The sequence below is a fragment of the Zalophus californianus genome, chromosome 1 (assembly GCF_009762305.2).
Source record: "Zalophus californianus isolate mZalCal1 chromosome 1, mZalCal1.pri.v2, whole genome shotgun sequence".
NCBI classification, from domain to species: Eukaryota; Metazoa; Chordata; class Mammalia; order Carnivora; family Otariidae; genus Zalophus; species Zalophus californianus.
In genome coordinates, this window is record NC_045595.1 from 61,853,059 (window position 1) to 61,868,686 (window position 15,628).

The 15,628-nt window shown below is 34.5% G+C and overlaps 1 protein-coding gene across 45 annotated transcripts in view; it reads left to right on the forward strand.

The window, feature by feature from the left end:
* The window catches only part of CLASP2 (cytoplasmic linker associated protein 2), a 178,009-nt gene that overhangs the window by 112,065 nt on the left and 50,316 nt on the right, over positions 1 to 15,628 (forward strand). For 13 of the 45 annotated variants that reach the window (XM_035724796.1, XM_027581920.2, XM_035724786.1 and 10 more), the window contains 5 exons: positions 3,362 to 3,532; positions 3,969 to 4,076; positions 8,665 to 8,771; positions 11,907 to 12,151; positions 13,835 to 13,898. In XM_035724796.1, the coding sequence (XP_035580689.1) occupies positions 3,362 to 3,532; positions 3,969 to 4,076; positions 8,665 to 8,771; positions 11,907 to 12,151; positions 13,835 to 13,898 (695 nt within the window). Of the gene's footprint in view, positions 1 to 729; positions 757 to 3,361; positions 3,533 to 3,968; positions 4,077 to 7,635; positions 7,699 to 8,664; positions 8,772 to 10,513; positions 10,538 to 11,906; positions 12,152 to 13,834; positions 13,899 to 15,628 lie in introns of all 45 variants that reach the window. The other 32 variants (XM_027581900.2, XM_027581902.2, XM_027581906.2 and 29 more) reach the window with 7 other exon arrangements.

The following is a 15,628-nucleotide window of genomic DNA, read 5'->3' on the forward strand; positions in this document are numbered from 1 at the left end:
TCTTCACTTTGTTGTGAAGTAATTCATTAGAGTTTGCATGATCTTTCCAAATTTTTATATTACCATTTAGGGAAAAAAAAAATCCCTTGGGTCAAAACAGGTGTGTTCTGATGACTAACCAAAATAAATAAAGGCAGACCCAATGGAGAGACTTCCAGATTTATACTTACATAAGGATGGTGTCTTTTGTTATTGTTGGTAGTAACTGGTTGTGTACAAATGGCTGTACAGCCTGTCAGAAACTCGGTCTCCTCACCCCAATCCCCTGCCGTTTTTTGTTTGTTTGTTTGTTTTCTGTGCATCTTAAAAAAGATTTGTAGCTTTTTCATGTAAGCTTTCTTCAGCTATAAGATGTTGTAGTTCTTCTTTACCTGTAGTTTTAAATTAAATGTTTAAATAATAAAAAGTTAAACATTTAATTATTTAGATTATAGGCTATTAGAAGAAAAGCTGAAGAATTTATATTTACTTTTGCAACTTCATTTCATCTGCTTTGTACATGAGTGTCTGATTTCAGCTGTAAAAGCTACTAAATGTACTGCTTTTGTTACAGACGTCTATGGCTTAGGGAGTTTTCTTTTAAAGTTTGCTTTTTTTGCTTTAAGGTTTTTTATTTTCTAAGAACTGACCAAAGCTCTCTTATTTCCATCTGCCATTCATTTTAAATCTGCTCCTTCCCTCTTCATGGATTATAACCCTTACCCTAATTCTGCCTTTACACTTGTTCAGGATCACAATCTGCTAATACCATTGGTGGTAAGAATCTATAGACTTTATGTGTGCATCTATTGTTTGATCACCTCTTTTCATTATCGAGAATGGGTTCTATTCAGCAGAAATTCTCAACATAAAATTCCATTGTTGTGTAGCCATATTGGGGCAAAAATTGCCAATTATCTTTGGCCTTTATTTTATTACCAAAACCTTGAGTTGTTGAAATTATCCAAGTTGATCCCACAAGGTTAGACATTCAAAAGCAAAGGAGTTTTAGTAATGCCTTGAAAGTACATAAAAAGTATAAAATGGTAGTTTGAAAACTTTAGGTAGCACAAGAGAAATTAGATATCCAGTTTCAAGTTTTGCAAATTAGAATATTTTCTAGTAGCATGCTATTCTCTAGGTACATCATGCCCCTTTTTATCAACTCTGTGGTTTTCTTATAATTAGCCTAGGTGGTCCTTGGCTGGGGAAAGAGCCCTGATATTTTCTCTAAGTACAGATAATTCCAAAATGAGTCATAGGCATTGGAATTATCACACTGTCCATAGGGGTTTGGAGTCAGTGGAGAAGAGAGGGTAATGATGAAAGCAAAATAAACACTGCCAATTTTTCATCATAATGAACACTGCCAATTTTATTTTCTAGGAGAGGGTATGAATGAATTTAAATATAGAAAGAGTGAGCTTGCATAGTTCTGATAAACATAGTTAACCTACAGTAGGTGGGGTGATTACTCTGCTTCTATACTGCATGTTTCCTCTCTGCTGAATAGACCCACATTTCAAGGAATACTCTAGTCTCCTACCAACACCTTTACCCCTTAAATTTATATCAGTTTTAACAGAATACCATAGTGTATGTGTTCATTCAGTTCATTATTTATACTTTTTATATTGTTGCAAGTGTTCCCATAAAATACTCCATTGGCTTATCTTGCATTGTGAGTTTGTGGCATGTTGGGTGTTTGGATGTTTTGGTGTGTATGTTTAGTTTAGATACTGCATGGAGAAAATAGGTGCCTTGTGGGTATCCTTAAGGTTATAACTGAAAAAAACCTGATTTGAAGATTCTTCACCTGAAACACCAAGAAACAATTCAAACGAGCCATCATTTTAAAGTAGAACTGAATAATTTAGAGTTCCTTTTAGTCAAATTGTTAATTTCATTGGAAATACTGCTTTATTTTATACAGTATTGCTGTAACCAGTGGAAGATAATTTTCATTTTGTGTGCTGGTAGAGTTTAGGAATTAAGCATGAATTTAATTTGTATTTAGTAAAACCGTGTCAAGAAAACTAGTGAGGGTCGCAGATCAGCAGCCTGTGGACCACATCCAGCCTACCTCCATTTATTTATTATTTGGTCTACACAACATGATAAAAATGAGAAAATTTCAAAGTTTTCATTAAAAAAAAAAAAAAAAAACCTAAAACCTGGCCGGTATTACCTCAAGACACAGCTGGCTGGAACTGAAAAGTCACCCCTCCCTGCCTTACACTCAGTGCTCCTCCCACATTAACATCTCCTGCTTGACCACATTGGCATTTGAGTCTTTAGTTTTTGCTCTGTGAAAAGGAAGCATGATTGGGTAAGATTATACAAGGTGAGCAGTGACTGCCCTGTTGGTTAAGAGAAGTGATGCCCAACAGAGGGCAAAGGTTGCTTTCATGAAGAGTTGCTTTCATTTAAGTGCAAGTTTAACTTTTCTCTGATGCTACCATTCAGAATGTAGAGTTAAATTATATTCTGGAGTTATCTAGTTTGTTTTCCTAGTCAATGAAGACATAAAATATTTTGATTGACAAGGAACTCATTTCCTTAAAAGTTAACCCATGCAATTCTAGTTTAAAACCATCTCTCTTAACTTTTTTTTCTTTAACCCTTGCCCCCCAATCTGAAATTTTTTCTGGCTTCCCTCTCTCTTTTTCCCTGACCACATATCCTCTGCCTTCCAAGACTGAGAATCACTAGTTTGGAAAGGGCCTGACTTCTCTGACATTTGCTCTTAGTTATTTTCTACTCTTAGTACCCCTACATCTACATCCTAGGCATGGCCACCCAAGATCCCTTTGGTGTTAAGCAAATAGCAAATAGCAAAAAGCAAATTTCTTTTTCAGCTGGCCCAATTTTATAAACATTTAAAATGTAATTTTGTAAAAATTAAAAATATACATAGTAGCAAGATAATTTTGCATCTCAGAAGGCAGACCATTTTAACATGAAGAAAATTTTTATTCTTAACAAAAAATAGCAGTAATGGGATGACTAATTCTGTTCCTTGCAAATACATAGCTTTCTCATATATAGTTACAGCCATGTGAAATGTACTGTCAGAAAAGTTACTTTTTTGGAAATCTTATATACTATTTGTGTTCTGAAACAAACATACTATTAGTGTTGTCCTGTACCCCTCAAAACTGAAAATAGATTTTACATGATTTTTACTGTTCAGTCCTAGTATTATAGCATACTTTTTTTTTCCAGGTTATGACTATACATGTCTTCCTCAATCCATTTCCTTTGAACTCAGAACTTGCCATACTATCCCAGTTTTCTCAGATGTATTTCTTGAATTGTTATCCTTTCAACAAGTTCTCTTAGAGTTCACATCTTAACATTTGTATGTATGTTTGGTGTTCAGCTGGCAGCCGGTCGGGGTCTCCAGGAAGAGTTCTGACCACAACAGCCCTCTCCACTGTGAGCTCTGGTGTTCAAAGAGTCTTGGTCAATTCAGCCTCAGCACCGAAGAGAAGCAAGATACCACGGAGCCAGGGCTGTAGCAGAGAGGCTAGTCCCTCTAGGCTGTCAGTGGGTAAGGTTTTCTCTATGAGACTTGGGACCTCTTCTTTTGTATTTCAGGCTTGGGTATTGGAAAGCATGGCAGACATCAGTTGGGCGCTTAGAAGCCAGAAGAAAACAACTCAGAATTCAAAGAGAATTGAAATATAGGTTATAAATTGAATTAGGTATCTTACCTGGAAAGTATAATTCATTTATATTTTAATCCTTTTGTTGGCAGCCTTCTTACGTTTGTAGAATACTGTTTTACCCTTGTAATCTCATACAAACTAGATGACTATATTCAAATTTAACTCTATTCCTGGTAATGCTTTTTCAAGGGTAATTTGTTCTCAACCTCCCAGAAAGATTGATCAGTTTTTAAGAAAGAAAAATAAAACTAACCTATCAAAAATGCAAATTCTGTCTTTTATTTCCTCCCTTTCTGTGCTGCTGTTGCCTGGTTCCAGCCCGAAGTAGTCGTATTCCTCGACCAAGTGTGAGTCAAGGGTGCAGCCGGGAAGCCAGTCGAGAGAGCAGCAGGGACACAAGTCCTGTTCGCTCTTTTCAGCCTCTCGGTAAGTACTTGGGCAGGCGTTGGGTGCGTTTCTTTCCTCTGTGTTACCACCATCTGATAACCTCAGCATACATGGGGTTTAGCTTTCTTCATCGACTGTCTCTTTGCCTCTCTTTTCTATCCTGATAGAAGAAAGAGTCAGAAGGAAATTACATGTTTGGGAAATTCCTTTGACATTTACTTGTTTTAAATGAGTAACTTAGACCTTGTATAAGCACATTGCCTCCATAATCAAGTAAATATCACAGATTTAAACTACAGAATATTGCAGTCAAGATTTATCTTAAGAAATAAACCTATACAATTTAAAGGTAATATTTAAATATTCTCAAGTGAAGTATGGACCATTTCATTTGATAAAATAAATGCTGTTGGTTTCTTGAGCAGAAGTATTAACATTTCAACTTAGATATTTAACTTAAGTTATTAGAGTGCTGCAAAATACCATATGAACTACTAACATTTTAAAATGGGAGAAATTAACATTATTTTTTTACTATTTTACAGTTTAATAGTCATTTCCCATATATTAGTTTGTGTCATGTCCCTGCTGTAAAACCTCTCTGTTTCTGGTTATATAGATTATATTATAACCTTGACTATAATAGTATAGTTACCTCAATTATAAAAATCTTAAATGACTTTTTTTAAGCTTTTAGTATTTGAGAATAATCGGAGAGGCAGAATTTTTTACACTGAAAATTTTTAGGATTTCTGCATGGTCCTTCAGGTTTTTAACTAGTACTTTGTTTATATATATGTACATACTTAACGCCATTTCAGATTTTTTCTTTTAATTCCATAAAATGTAGGTTACTGTAATACGTAGAGAATTTCTCATAGTTCTCGTTGCCTGTTGGAATTATTACTTCATTCAATAGACATGTTAGTAGAGGATATCTAGAGATTAATTTCTGTTCTCTGGGCCATTTGGTTCAAATAAATCACTAGACTGTCCTGCACTGACCTAGAAAACCCCCATTGAGCTAGGGACACAGACAGGGATATCCTCAGCCTTCATTGTTTCTGTTCCAGTCCCAGGTGCCAGAGCTCCCTTTCAATACTTTGCCAGAGATATTTTTAGTTCATATACATACAGGCTGTGTATATGCACACACACAAACATACATGTAGATGTACGTGGTAAATCTTCATGTATATATGTTTTAAAAATGAAATAAATCCTACATTTGTATAAAATAAGCATGCCATCTTGAAGGGTTGAAGGAAATGGAGTGGGAGCTTAAGAGCATATGTTCTAGGGTCAGATGGCCTGGGTTCTGTAACTTCTGTACCTGAGTTTCCCAGTCTGTAAAAGTAGGATAATAATAGATGTACTTGTTAGGATTGTTTTGAAGAAGCTATAAATGAGCGAATACATAAAACAAATTCCCCAGAAAGAGTGATTTGTGTAATAAAAGTATTTTAACTGCTCTGATTAATTGGCACACAGTGAGTGCTTGGTCATCATCGTCATCGTCCCTGCCTCCACTACTGCTCCTCCACCTTTTCCCCTAAAGCTCTAATTGCTTGCCTAGAAGTAGTTTACTTGTACTTTAGTGGCAAGGATCTTCGATATTTTTAATGGTATAACACCTGCATCTGAATAATGCTAATGCTGCAGAATTATTAGAAAACATGAGATATCAAGAAGAAACCAAAATGTGTTTCTGTACCTTTTAAACCTTGGAGTAGTCAGAGATTAGAGGAAATTTATAGTCAACTATTAATCACTTAAAAAATAAACATTGTTAATATGCCTGTTTTTAACGAGAAATGGTGGCTAGCCATTCATTTTCTAGATTCATCTCAAAGCCTCCATTTGGCAATTTAAATCACTTAAGTTTTTATTATTAAAGGAAGCTGTTCTCCTGATTCTAATGAAACATTCTATTTGGATTAAAGAAGATTATATCTTTTAATCACATAGTTTTCGAAGAATTGATTTTTATAGCCCTTTTATTTGCATATGGATACTGCATAGTGAAGGTAGCAGATTAGCCCTGTTTTTTACACAGGGCTGAGGAGTAGCATTCTGGAAAATCAGGTTATCCTTCCCACTCCCATTGTTTGCTGTGTTTGCCTGCATTCTGCTGTCCTTACTGTGTTTATTTGGTGGATTCTTTTTTCACCTCTGACTTGAATTTCATCTGCCATTCAGCAGATGAACCCCAAAGTTTGCCTTGCATTCAGTTGTAGCACAAGGTCAGTGTGAAGATCCTAAAGCATCAGAAATAAATTAGAGCTGAGCAAAGCCAATCTTCTCTAGAACTTGGACCCTAGCTATTATTTATTTCTGGAGCCAAGTTTCAAAAAAAAAAAAGGCTTATGTTATTACAAGCATGTGAGTGGTGCCTCTTACCTCTTACCTGCAGAGCCACAGGTAACTGTTGATTCCAGAAAATTTTTCAAAAATTTTCATCCATTAGGCATTTCCATATTGGTAACTCTCACCATTTAAAAAATTATTTCTGTCAGGTAAAATTAAAACTATTAGTATGTTTTATTAACAATACCAGTCACCTTTCAGGGTCTGATTAAACCTTTTGTGCAGCATTCTTTCTGTTTAATCCTTTCTCTCAATCTTCATGATCTTTTTTGCGTTCATTAAGGTCCCGTGGCAAAGAAAAGAGTGATTTGTGTAATAAAAATATTTTAACTGCTCTGATTAATATATCTAAATAAGAGTAATCTATTTCATTAAATATTAAAATGAGTCTTTCCTGGCTTATTTGTTTCTGTATGTAAGAAGAAGAATGACTTTGTAGTGTTAGGAAAATCAGGATTTTAAGATACAAAATTTAAAATATGCTAAAATTAGATTCAGAGAGACATGTCATAAATAGAGGGAGACATGTCACATTTCTAGGTCTTTTGATTAGATCATTAATACTTTTTTATGTTCAAATGTGCTTTGATATTTAAATAATCTTTTACTGAATGCAGAACTTATATTCTATGAAACATTGTGGAAAATATTTAGGCTAATGTAAATGAGGTTTGTTATCTTTTGAACAATGTGGAGATGGTACATGTACTGTTGAAGAGCAAAGGTCTTGAAAGAGGACAGATACTGAGGTGTTTCACTTACTAGTAGTATGGCTTTGATCACATTAATTAACTTCTCTCTCTGCTTGAATTTACCCATCTATAAAATGGAATAGTAATACCTGCTTCATTGGGTTCAAGATTAAAGGAGATAGGGCTATTATTGGTTACTAGTTACCATAGTGGTTTTTTTTTTTTTAACTACAGTGTTCATTTTTTTGTTTCATGCTTGTACTTTTGACATTTCCTTCCATTTGAATACTTGATTTTTTTTTTTTTTTTTTTTTTTGTCTCCTGTGGGCTTATGTCTGTCCCCTTAGGTGTAAGATCTTTTGTGTGTCAAGGATGCTATTACAGTGCTAATGTTCAGTTGCCTGACTTGGCAGTATTCTGATCCTTAACTAGTACTAGTAATACCAGTGTTGACTAACTCTCCTTGCCTGACTATAGTGCTGCCACTATTCCTTGTTTCTGTGGTAATAGATGAGGTTTGTATGGTCCTGTTATTCCAGCCTCCAGACACCATTCCAGATCTACTGGTGCCCTCTACGCCCCCGATGTGTATGGGGCCTCAGGTGAAGGATGAGTACATTTTCACTATCATCTGTGCATTCATCTCAGATTTTGTCCTTTTCAGTTTCCATTGAATTGTATATTCATGTTTTTAAATCAATTTGTTTTTATTTAAATTTAATTTGTTGGATAGTAAGTCATTTGTGATTTTTTAATTTTCCCCCAAGTAACTTTTTCCCCTTCCACAACCTTATTTGGGCATTTTTCTCACTGGCAGATGACATTTGTGTGTGTGTGTGTGTAACCTAAGTTATGTCATGTTTAAATATGGAATTGTTTTATGTTCTCAATTATGTACTTCATCTTTGTACATGTTTTGGAAAAAAAAAAAAACCAAAATGGTGGATGAAGTGTTTTAATTGTAAATGACGGTGTAGAAAGTAGTTGAGGGGGAGAATCCATCTCTAGTTTGTCTTTACATATCTCAGAATGTTGGGCACACAGTAGGTGCTTAACAAGTATCAAATGACATGTCTTAGTTATAGATTGAAATCAACCTGTCTTGAAGAAGGAGAACTAATAATTGGAGGTTTTTTCCCTTGTAAACTGGTGTGGCTTTATTGAGCTCCCTAATCATTATTGGTTTGAGGTTTGATCTTTGTTCTGGACTACTCCGTGGCTCACATGAATGGAAGAGATTTGCCTGACTGATAGAGCTGGACTAATTGCATGGGCTATAGATTTGCAAGCCCTTAGCCAGCCATTCTTTCTTCTATCCTCTGGTCATAAATGTATCATAGCTATTATTCTTTAAATTTATTTTCCACACACTGTCAGTAATTTTAATTGCCTTTACCATTTTATTTGACCAAAAACCAAATGTACCCAGAAAATACAAATTGCTTTTAAAATGCTTTGCCCCATTGGTTTTTTTTTTTTTCCTCCCCTTAAGGATCTTAAAGTTTCCAATGTGACACTGTTAAATTTATGACTCTCTCAAAGCTGTTTTCCTCCTTCTGACGAATTAGGTCCAGGGTATGGGATCAGCCAGTCAAGCCGACTGTCATCTTCTGTCAGTGCCATGCGAGTCCTGAACACAGGTTCTGATGTGGAGGAGGCGGTAGCAGATGCCTTGGTACTCTTCTCCATTTCCTTATCATTATAGATGTTCCCATTATGAAACTAATGTATGGGTAAGGCAGTCCACCAGTGCAGGAAAGGACATAGGAAAATGCTTGTGGATTAAATCGAGAATGATCAAATGTGGACAATTTAAAAAGCAGAGCAGTATAATCAATTCTTGATCTTTATTTCTTGGCCAGAATTTTAAGCCAAGGCTAAAAGTAGTTGATGGCATGTCAGGAATATAAATATTGATGTCACTAATAGGGTAATGTGTTTAATGCACTGTAGTACACTAAGAGTAAGGGTAGATTAGTACATAAATATGTAGACTACAAGCATATATTTCAAAGCTTGCTTAACTTTGGGTATTTAGGGATTGTGTTAGTTTGGGGTAGGATTTTGTTTAGTCTTATGTATATTTTCTGAGCTGAGAGAAGGTACAGCTTCAAGACACATGATAATTAAGATATCCTCCTGGCTCTTTATGCCTGACACATTAAATAGTGAGATTTAAAAACATCATCTATAGATCCATGACAGTTTGTCAGAAGAGAGTGCTGTACATATTTACTGCTGTTTTTCTCACTTAAAATTATGAAAGAAGTATCATTTGAACAATGACAATAATTGGCTTTTGCTAATTTCCCAGGTCAATTCAGTATGACACTTTCTGTTTCAAATTATATTAATCCAATGTTTGGGAAGCATTTGCTCAGTTTCTTACACAGAATGTATAAAAGTCCTCATCTTTGTTTTGAAATAAATACATTATGCCTTTTAAGACTGTCTTAACCAGTGTTGATATAATTTATGCCACATATTTGAGAAGTAAGTTTTGAAAAATATTCATTGGTCATAGCTATAATACAATAAATGTAATCACATATGTAGTTCTGTTCTAACAGTCTACGTGTGCTGAATTTTTTCCTTTATCTCAGCTATTTGATTTTTTTATAAATAATGTAAGTAGGAACTTTGTTGTCTTGGGCAGGGGATATATTGATCACATCTTGTTCTGATAAATCAGTCAGATGCTTTAAATTTACTGTTTTTCATCAGTGTATTTCTCAAATCATATTTTCTCGTTTCTTTTTAAATGGAATTATGCTCACATAAATCTTATTTATTGAATGGCTTATTGAACTATTACTTATAATAGTAAGATGTGTTTGAATTATATAAGGAATATTTAATTACCAGGGCCGAAAGCTGAATCCCAGTTATTTGATTCTATCTACTTCCATTATTTGTATAGCATAGATATTCCGATTATAACTATTAATTTCTAGAAAAAAATCTTTCCAACTACTAAGCCTAATTTGCACCTTGGGAAAATCACAGAAACAAAGTTAACTTTGGAAATGACAGGATTCAAATAGAAAATTTTAGGGGCACCTGGGTAGCTCAGTCAGTTAAGCGTCCCACTCTTGATCTCAGCTCAGGTCTTCATCTCAGGGTCGTGAGTTTGGGCCCACGTTGGGCTCCACACTGGGCGTGGAGCCAACTTATTAAAAAAAAAATTTTGAGTTTCTTTAGGAAAACTGGTTATGGGAATATTTTTGTAGCTTAGGACTAAAGGATATTGGCAAGATTAAAGATATAGTCTGCTAATAAGCAGTTCTCATGTATCTATATATTAAAAAATTTAATGTTTCTGATTATGGGCATTGTTTATGCCTACTTCATTGTACTGTTCAGCAAAATGTTCTTCATTATTTTCAATTTTTCTCTTTAAAAATTTACTGCTCTCAGCTCTTAGGAGACATACGGACTAAGGTATAGACATTGCTGTTTTCTGACATCTTATGATACCATAACTTTTTTCTTTTGCTTCATCAGTTTAACAGATGATAGTTTTCTAGAAAATATTCAAGTGGAAGTAATAAGATCCTTTAATACATCCATTTTTCTGTATATATAATTATCAATAGGGAGATGCTGCTTGAATGTCCTATGGGAGTTCTTGTCCTTCCAGCTTGACTACTCCATACAGATGAGATGTTATCATTCACACTGATGTCTGTAACAAAACTGATTCTAGAACCCAACACAGGAATACCACATTAGCACTTTCTAAACTAAGTTGGTGTCTCTAAATCAGTAAGGGCATTTAGTGATGGAAATGTCTTTATAAAACTATTTTGAATTAAATTCAAGTTACTTTTTGCTTTTAGATTTTAGACTTTGGAGAATTTGTTGTAGCCACTGGAACTGTTTTAAATTATTGTTCTTATTAACATGTTTCATAGAAATATGTTCAGTGCTCATCAGCCTAGATTCAAATATCAGATTATATAAAGATATATTTCCAGTCCTTCCAAGGAAATCTCAAATAAGCTATTTACTCTCTCATTTCATTTTTATATGCAAGGTATAATTAGCAGTTACATGTATTAAATGATAAGCTTCAGATGTAAAGAAATCAAAGGAATCTAAATAGGCTTTCTTGCATTTATTGAAATAGACGGTATAGACACATTGGGAAAAACATGGAGGACCTTCAAGGAGCTTGCCTCCTAAAAATAATAGCAAGCAAAACAGGTTCTCATCATCCTTTGTATTTCATTTCTCAAGGAGACATGAGGGTTGGGTACAAAGGAAGAAAATGTAGCAAGAGAAGTGGTAGCAGATGTAAAAGGGAGACTAGGGAGAAGAGAAAGCAGACAGGAGAAAATAGAAGTCATACAGGAAAATGTGTTTCCTGATCCATTCTCATTCTTTAAAGAGTAATATTCTCTTCTTCACCAACTCAAATTTCTAGTAGTTTCTGTTCATTTATACTCTAGTAGTTCTTGGTTTCCATGAAAAGGAAAAAGAAGAGGGAAAAACCCACAATTTGAGCACTTCCCACTTTAATATCTGAACTTCCATATAGCCTTATTCTGTTTCTACTATATCCCATAGTTTAAAAATATTCATCTTCTACTAACTTCTAAAACATGTTTTCTGAAGCAAAACTAAATATTGATAATAAAATCAGTTATCAATTGATTGATATAACATTGATAATAATTTTATTACAGTAATTAGCCTCATGCTTGGTACTGATTTTAAAACAAAAACCAGTTTTTTTGTGATCAATGAAATTGTAAAATACCAGTATATTCTTTTGACTACTGCTAATGAGAGCCTTTATGTATAACAGAAAAAACCTGCTCGAAGAAGATATGAATCATATGGAATGCATTCAGATGATGACGCCAACAGCGATGCATCTAGTGCTTGTTCAGAACGCTCCTATAGTTCTCGAAATGGTAGTATTCCCACATATATGAGGCAGACGGAAGATGTGGCAGAAGTACTCAATAGATGTGCTAGTTCCAACTGGTCAGAAAGGAAAGAAGGCCTCCTGGGTCTGCAGAACCTATTAAAAAATCAGAGAACACTAAGGTGAGTTGTGTTGGCTTAAAATAATTGTTCTGTCAGGTTAGCACTTTGAACTTGACTCTGTCTTCCTAACACCTTAGAGGTATTAGTATGGGAACAGACTTGTTTTAAATTCAGAAGATGGCATCAAAATATTTTCCCAAGCTTCAGGACCATCTATACTATCTATACTATAAATTTTTATTTAAAAGGAAACTTTTTATTCACAAATAGAAGTTCATGAAAAAGGTTATTTTTAAAATTAAAAAAATAATAAAGTGTACATTAGTTTAAAGCTGGCTGGTTTATTAAAATTCATTCCTGATAAATTTTTCAGTGAGAAGAAAGAATGTTTATGCTCACTTGAACATGAAGGTATATTCTCAGTGTTCATGTATTATGTGAGTCATAGTGTTATACAAAATGGAATTGGAGTGAATTTCTCTTAACTTTATATTGGTTTTATAGTTTGTCTGATTTGGTTTGATTTGATTCAGTTTTCTTTCCTAATGGCTTTTATTTGCTTTTTCCCCCCTAAATTCTTTATTGTCTTTATCTGTGTAATGTTTTAAACTTCTCTAGTCAACCCCTTTAAGAACCTAGATTCAGATAATTCGTAAGTTTGAGTGTAGTGGAAAATTAGAGGGCTACTTCCTGCCTTGATACCTGAAATCAGGGTTAGAGTTGCTAGCTGTATAGTTACTTTAGGAAGTATTAACCTATTTAATTTAAAATAGATATTCATCAGTGTACTGCCTAATATATTTTAATGTTTGCCTATCAGACTTCATGAATCATTGCAATAAACCATAATATTGTTCCTAACCCCATCAAGATTAGGTTAATATTAGGTTCAGTATATCATTATCAGTGGCAAGAGAGTAGGCATAGTGTAGAAAGATTTTAGCCCTCAGGTGGCCAAATTTAAGAAAACATCTTAGCATTTAAAGGATAAGATTCAGGGGCGCCTGGGTGGCTCAATCATTAAGCGTCTGCCTTCGGCTCAGGTCATGATCCCAGGGTCCTGGGATCGAGCTCTGTATCGGGCTCCCTGCTTGGCGGGAAGCCTGCTTCTCCCTCTCCCACTCCCCGCTGCTTGTGTTCCCTCTCTCACGTTCTCTCTCTCTGTCAAATGAAATAAAATCTTTAAAAAAATAAATAAATAAAAATAAATAAAAGATAAGATTCATGTGCTGGGAATGTCATTTGTACAGTTTCCCCTGTCATGCTACATTAATGAAATACAACTGTAGTTCTTTTCATATAACTTTTAAAATAATGTGGGTCGCAACAGAATTATTGTTGCATTTGATAAATTTGTATTTATCCCTGATTAGTAAGTCCTACACATTTTTTGATTTGGAGGACTGTTTTGATTTTTTATAAGAAGCGTATTTACAGTTAAGGTTATTTTTAAATGAATTCTTCCTACAGCAAGTTATTAATAAGCTACTTTTGGGGCACCTGGGTGGCTTAGTTGGCCAAGCATCTGACCTCTGCTCAGGTCATGATCTCAGGGTTGTGGGATCAAACCCTGCCCCCGTGGCGCCCCCCCCCCCCCCCCCCCCCCCCCCCCCCGCCTCCCCGCTCAGCAGGGCCTCTACTTGTCCCTCTCCCTATGCCCCTCCCCCTGCTTGTTCTCTCTCTGTCTCGCAAATAAATCTTTTTTTAAAAAGATATTAATAAGCTGCTTTATTATTTTGACAGTCGAGTTGAACTGAAAAGATTGTGTGAAATTTTTACAAGAATGTTTGCTGATCCTCATGGCAAGGTATGTTTTAGTGTTTAAGATTATTTACTCCTATGGGATGTCATCTGTGGATTGCCAAAACAATAACAATAAAATAATAGCAAAACACTGTAAGCCATTTTTTTTATTATTGCCCCAAAATGGTAATAATCTTTTCAAACACAATTGAAATTGTTTGATAAAATACATAATTTAGAAATTGCTCTCTGGTAACCATTTAAATTTCTCCAAAGAGAGATTGTCTAAGACTATAAGCTGAGGGATATAGTAACAAGCATGACCCATAGAATTAGTCAAACTGAATGTGTTTGTATCACTAGAAACTTTTTACTGTTTGTAATGGGAAAAAATTGGGGTAAGTTGAAAAAAGGTCTTTTTATTATTTTCTTCTTTTGCAGTGTTAATGTAAATATTTTCTTATCTTAAAAGTGCAGTTGTGTAGAAAAGAATGGCCATTAAGTAACACAAAAGCACAAATACCGTGTTGGCCATAGTTTGGTAGTAACATTAAAAACATTTCATATGTTGAAGTAGTCCATAAAAATTTTCAGAACACTGTTTAATTTTTAATTGTTGATTAAAACATACTTCGTTTTAAGCACTTAGGCACAATCTGCATGTGTACCTGGAAATTTTGGTTCACCCTGCAGGATAATTACTGTTGTAAAATATATTTGGTTACTCTGTTTTCAGTAATGTGTCTGACAATGGTGAAACTTTATTGTCTCTTTTTAGGTTACCAGTTGTCTGCATGAGAATTTCTAACCTAAGTGAGAGGGAGATGTGGAAGGGAAATTATAAAAAAAAATTAATTTCACCTTATTTTTTATTGTCTTCACTTTATTGTTGCACATATCATTCTCATTTTTTTCTATTTTTGATATTTTCATTAGTTGCAACACTACTTTAAAGATAATAAAATCCCACTTTATATATAAACCAAAATCCAGCTAAAGATTATAAATTGCTTCTACTTTAAAACAGTTTTCAAAGATTATCCTCTATCAGAAGGTGTATTTATTTTATCCAAGAATGCAAGTTTCCATTAAAGACAAAGATTAAAAAACACTTGGTAAGCAGTTTGTTTAAAATTTATAACTTTCAGGGGTGCCTGGCTGGCTCAGTCAGTGGAGCTTGCAACTCTTGATCTCAGGATCATGAGTTCAAGCCCCACATTGGGCCTACAGGTTACCTATAAATAAATGAATGAATGAATGAATAAATGAATAATAAATGAAGTTTATAACTTTCAAACTGAACATGTAGGTAACTGTATGATTTTATACTTACATTACTACCACCAGTTATAGCTGTAGGACTTGCTTTAATGCAAAAATTTCTATAAATCTTGAACAAATTAATTGTTGATATATTTTCTTGGCAATATAAACCAAAGGACAAGACAATTGTGATCTGGATGGACCTCTTTTACAAACAATATTTTAGTAATTATACAACTTTAAAAAATAGAATTTTTTTTTTTAAGATTTTATTTGTCAGAGAGAAAGGGAGCACAAGCAGGGGGAACAGCAGAGGGAGAAGCAGACTCCCTGCTGAGCAAGGAGCCCGATGTGGGGCTCGATCCCAGGACTCTGGAATCAATGACCTGAGCCGTAGGCAGACACTTAACTGACTGAGGCACACAGGCATCCCTAAAAAATAGAATTTTTTTTTTTAGATTTTTATTTATTTACTTACTTATTTGACAGAGAGAGACACAGCGAGAGAGGGAACACAAGCAGGGGGAGTGG